The sequence below is a fragment of the Perca flavescens genome, chromosome 12 (assembly GCF_004354835.1).
Source record: "Perca flavescens isolate YP-PL-M2 chromosome 12, PFLA_1.0, whole genome shotgun sequence".
Classification (NCBI taxonomy): domain Eukaryota; kingdom Metazoa; phylum Chordata; class Actinopteri; order Perciformes; family Percidae; genus Perca; species Perca flavescens.
The window spans coordinates 32,585,650-32,591,416 of NC_041342.1; the positions used below are offsets into that span (position 1 = coordinate 32,585,650).

At 38.2% G+C, this 5,767-nt stretch overlaps 1 protein-coding gene across 2 annotated transcripts in view; it reads left to right on the forward strand.

Annotated features, from left to right (window-relative positions):
- LOC114565253 (zinc finger protein 467) overlaps positions 1-4,113 on the forward strand; it is a 6,870-nt gene extending 2,757 nt beyond the window's left edge. For both annotated transcript variants that reach the window (XM_028593179.1, XM_028593180.1), the window contains exons 3-4: positions 1,051-1,174; positions 3,236-4,113. In XM_028593179.1, coding sequence (XP_028448980.1) covers positions 1,051-1,174; positions 3,236-3,945 — 834 coding nt within the window. In that variant the 3' untranslated portion in view covers positions 3,946-4,113. The remainder of the gene's footprint in view (positions 1-1,050; positions 1,175-3,235) is intronic.
- Positions 4,114-5,767: the final 1,654 nt, after the last annotated feature.

Here is a 5,767-nt window from a genome sequence, read left to right on the forward strand (position 1 = left end):
ATTGATTGAGAAGGTGTGTCCAAACTTTTGGCCTGTACTGTATATGCACAATATTTTCATATTTCAATTCCCTTTCCTGAGATAATGAAGTCCATGTTATTGTTTTATCAGAATCCAATTGAAATACAATTTTAAAAAGGAGTTCTGCGTTTATGTTAAAACCTGGAGACTTTCAAACATCAACATGTCATTTATTAATAGTGTCTAAATGACATATAAACACCTTTTCCTATATTCTATTTTGCCTGGAAACACTTCCAAAACGCTTGCATGTCGCGTGAAAAATAGGCGTCGGTTTTATTTCTAGCATGCACGCATTTTAGGCGCTGCTCGAAATCGAATTCAAACAGCCACTGAGCCACTCAGCCCTCTGAGGGCATTTTAAGATATCTTCTTGAATTCTCTCTTTAAGGGTATTTGCATATAACTGATCCCGTGCATTTCATATCAACATGTTCAGAACAAACTCAGCTTTCTTTACAGCGACGCTCAAAATAGTATCCCAGAGGAAGTTAAGCCTTGTGTTGTCTTCCCGTAGATGTAGTGTAACTTTGTGTTTTTCTGGGTCGAAATTTCAACATTTTGTTGTTATTTTTCTACACATTGACGTTTTTGTCGATTTTATAAATTGTTTTTTCAGTTTTTCCAATTTTTCATCACTTTTTTGGTGTTTTTGTACATTTAACAGGTTTTTTTGTCATTATTTCCATTTTTTGGTCACATTTTTCCATTTTTTGTCACTTTTATGGCCGTTTTTTTAATTATGTTGTTGTCAATTTTTTAACAGGTTTTTTGTCGCTTTTTCCTATTTTTTTGTCACTTATTTTAACACGTTTTTATCACCTTTGACGATGTTTTTTATGTTTTCTTTGTCACTTTTTTCAGATTTTTTTCCTGCCTTTTTGTAGCTTTTTCCAACATTTGTCACTTTTTTTCAACGCTCTTTTGTCGTAGTTCTGATGTAGAAAGTTTTTGTAAACGGGTCAAGTTTGACCCGAGGACAGCAGGAGGATTAAACGTCAGGTGTGTTAATGGTTTTCTACCCCTCAGGATTCTTCGACAGGAGCTGCAGAGGAGCCCAGTGATCCAGATGTCGTTTTGATAAAGGAGGAAACCGTAAAAGAAGAGGCGAACGCCAGCTACGCCACAGACGAGCTGCTTCTCAGCCACGACGGTAAGAGAGGAAAAACACACCGATTGTTACCATATTTATCCAGGGGGCTAACACGCAATTCACTGCCTCACTCACTGTAACAACGGTCAAACATCAGGCTACTAAATAAAATCACAGATGATCGAAAAATGAGGGAAGATGAAAGCAGGTTTGAGGCGACTTTTTAAACTTGTGTGTATTCTACAATAGTAAGGTTCCCTCCAGGAAGTCCAGTTGTTCTTAGGGCTGTGCAATTAATCGAAATGTAATCATGATTATGATTTAGGCTCCTAGTGATCACAAAAATAGAATAATCGAGAAAAACAATTATTTAGCTCATTACGTTTTGCAAGTAAACTCTTATTTTCTCTTGTGTTCTGAATAAAAATAAATACATAAAGTTTGAATAGGGCAAGTGTTTTCACAGTTGTTTTTTAACTGTTTATTTATTTAACTTTTTCCTCTTTTTTTTTAAGTTCAATAATTGCAACATCTTTCCAGAAGTCAACGAGTAATCGTGTTAAATTATCGTGATTTCAATATTGACCGAAATAATCGTGATTATATTTGTTTCCATAATCAAGCGGCCCTAGCTGTTCTGCTGCTGGTTTAAACTCTGCGTTGATCTGCGTTTGTGTGTCTGAAGGAACGGAGCTGTTCCCTACAACGCTCTTAACAACTTAAATAAATAATCAGTTCACTACTTTCATTGAAGGTGGGTGTTCTTATTCAATTTTATAGCATTTGAAGAAACAACTGTTGATAAAATATCTGACAAACGTCAAAAAAAGTGACACAGATGTCAAAAAAAGTGACAAATGTCAGAAAAAAGTGACAAATGTCAGAAACAAAGTGACACAAATGTCAGAAAAAAAGTTAAACAAATGTCAGATACAAATTGACACAAATGTCAGAAAACAAATGTCAGAAAAAAAGTGACACAAATGTCAGAAAACAAATGTCAGATACAAAGTGAAACAAATGTCAGAAAAAAGTAAAACAAATGTCAGAAAAAAAGTAAAACAAATGTCAGAAAAAAAGTAAAACAAATGTCAGAAAAAAAGTGACACAAATGTCAGAAACAAAGTTACACAAATGTCAGAAACAAAGTGACACAAATGTCGGAAAACAAATGTCGGATACAAAGTGAAACAAATGTCAAAAAAAAGTAAAACAAATGTCAGAAAACAAATGTCGGAAACAAAGTGACACAAATGTCAGATACAAAGTGACACAAATGTCAAAAACAAAGTGACACAAATGTCAGAAAACAAATGTCAGAAAAAAAGTGACACAAATGTCAGAAAACAAATGTCCGATACAAAGTGAAACAAATGTCAGAAAAAAAGTAAATAAATGTAGAAAAAAAGTAAAACAAATGTCAGAAAAAAGTAAAACAAATGTCAGAAAAAAGTAAAACAAATGTCAGAAAAAAGTAAAACAAATGTCAGAAAAAAAGTCAAACAAATGTCAGAAAACAAAGTGACACAAATGTCAGAAAACAAATGTCAGAAAAAAGTGACACAAATGTCAAACAAAGTTATACAAATGTCAGAAACAAAGTGACACAAATGTCAGAAAAAAAGTTATACAAATGTCAGAAAACAAATGTCAGATACAAAGTGAAACAAATGTCAGAAAAAAATGTCAGAAAAAAGTAAAACAAATGTGAAACAAAGAAAAAAATGTCAAAAAAAAGAAAAAGTAAAACAAATGTCAGAAAAGAAATGTCAGAAAAAAGTAAAACAAATGTCAGAAAACAAAAGTCAGAAACAAAGTGAAACAAATGTCAGAAAAAAGTAAAACAAATGTCAGAAAACAAATGTCAGATACTAAGTGAAACAAATGTCAGAAAAAAGTAAAACAAATGTCAGAAAAAAGTAAAACATGTCAGAAAACAAATGTCAGAAAAAAGTAAAACAAATGTCAGAAAAAAAGTAAAACATGTCAGAAAAAAAGTGACACAAATGTCAGAAAACAAATGTCAGAAAAAAGTGAAACAAATGTCAGAAACAAAGTGAAACAAATGTCAGAAAACAAGTGACACAAATGTGAGAAAAGTGTGTTTGTGTGTTTCTGAAGGCACGGAGCTGCTGCGGCTGCCAGATCCAGACGACGGCGAGGAAGGCCCCTCCGGGATGCTGACCGCGGCCTCGGCGGCGGTCCTGCGGCTGTGGGATCAGAGCGGCGCCGGGCCGCCTCTCAGCGCGCCGGGGTCCCCGGACGCCGCGGGGCGCGCAGACAGCCGCTCCTCGGACGGCGTGTTCGACCTGGCCTCGGCGCCGGACTGCGAAGCCCCGCCGCCCGCTGGGCCGTGCGAGCCGAAGCGCGGCTCGTCTCTGACCCTCCGCTACAACGCAGAGCCGGATCCGTGCTCCTCCTCGTGGACCAATCAGAGCCTGCCGAGCGCGGCGCCCGCCCCTCACCGGACCGCGCTGCTGGACAAAGTCTCGGAGATGAGCGTTCCGGGTTTCCCCGTGGCGCTCGGGCTCAGCGCGTACAGGTTCTGCGGCGAGCGGCGCTTCTCGTGCAGCTACTGCGGAAAGTGCTTCACGTCTTCCCGGAGCCTGGAGACGCATGTGCGCGTGCACACGGGCGAGCGCCCGTACAGCTGCGCCCAGTGCGGGAAGCGCTTCACGCAGTCGGGACACCTGAAGACGCACCAGAGCGTTCACACGGGGGAGCGGCCGTTCGCCTGCGAGCACTGCGGGAAGAGGTTCGCCGGGAAGCAGAACCTGAGGATCCATCAGCAGAAACACCACGCAGCCGAGCAGAGAGACGTTCACGTTTAACACGGAAACACTACTGAACGCCAAACTGGGATCAACCACGACGTCTCCGCTGTTACTGGAGTCATTCAGCCCTCCTGGTGTCCTCGGGGGTCTAATCTGACCCATTAAAAAAAAAATTCTGTATCAGAAATTTGGGTTTTCTTTCAAGGAAATTGTACAAAGAAATAACGTGGATGGTTCCCTACAACGCTCTTCACAAGTTAAATAATTAGTTCAGTACTTTCATTGAATTTGGGTGTTTTAGTCAATTTTATAACATTTGAAGAAAAAACAATTGATAAAGGAAAGTGACAAAAATGTCGAAAAAAGTGACAAAAATGTTAAAGTGACAAAAATGTCGAAAAAAATTCAAAAAAAGTGACAAAATTGTTAACAAAGTGACACAAATGTTATAAAAAGTGACACATGTTGAAAAAAGTGACACAAATGTTATAAAAAGTGACAAAAATGTCGAAAGAAGTGACACAAATGTTATATAAAGTATCAAAAATGTCAAAAAGTGACAAAAGCTACTGCAAGAAGAGGTTGGCCGGGAAGCAGAACCTGAGGATCCATCAGCAGAAACACCACGCAGCGCCGTTCACGTTTAACACGGAAACACGATGCTACTGAACGCCAAACTGGGATCGACCACGACCTCACCGCTGTTACTGGAGTCATTCAGCCCTCCTGGTGTCCTCGGGGGTCTAATCTGACCCATTAAAAAAAAAATTCTGTATCAGAAATTTGGGTTTTCTTTCAAGGAAATTGTACAAAGAAATAACGTGGATGGTTCCCTACAACGCTCTTCACAAGTTAAATAAATAATTAGTTCAGAACTTTCATTGAATTTGGGTGTTTTAGTCAATTTTATAACATTTGAAGAAAAAACAATTGATAAAGGAAAGTGACAAAAATGTTGAAAAAAGTGACAAAAATGTTAAAGTGACAAAAATGTTAAAGTGACAAAAATGTCAAAAAAAGTGACAAAATTGTTAACAAAGTGACACAAATGTTATATAAAGTATCAAAAATGTCAAAAAGTGACAAAAGCTACTGCAAGAAGAGGTTGGCCGGGAAGCAGAACCTGAGGATCCATCAGCAGAAACACCACGCAGCCGAGCAGAGCGCCGTTCACGTTTAACACGGAACGCCAAACTGGGATCGACCACGACCTCACCGCTGTTACTGGAGTCATTTAGCCCTCCTGGTGTCCTCGGGGGTCTAATCTGACACATTTTTAAAAAAGTTTCTGTATCAGAAATTTGGATTTTCTTTCAAGGAAATTGTGGACGCTCTTCACAAGTTAAATAAATAATCAGTTCACTACTTTCATTGAATTTGGGTGTTTTAGTCAATTTTATAACATTTGAAGAAAAAACTATTGATAAAGGAAAGTCACACAAATGTTATATAAAGTGACAAATGTCGAAAAAAGTGACAAAAATGTTAACAAAGTGACACAAATGTTATATAAAGTGATAAAAATGTCAAAAAAAAGTGACAAAAATGTTAAAGTGACAAAAATGTCAAAAAGTGACGAAAGTGTTAAAGTGACACAAATGTTATAAAAAGTGACAAATGTTATAAAAAGTGACAAAAATGTCGAGAAGTGACAAATGTCGAAAGAAAGTGACAAAAATGTTAAAGCGACAAAAAATTCGCAAAAAGACACAAATGTTATAAAAAGTGACAAAAATTGTTGACAAAAAGTGACACAAATGTCAGCGCTTCTCGTGCAGCTACTACGCGAAGCAGAACGCCGTTCACGTTTAACACGGAAACACTACTGAACGCCAAACTGGGATCGACCACGACCTCACCGCTGTTACTGAAGTCATTT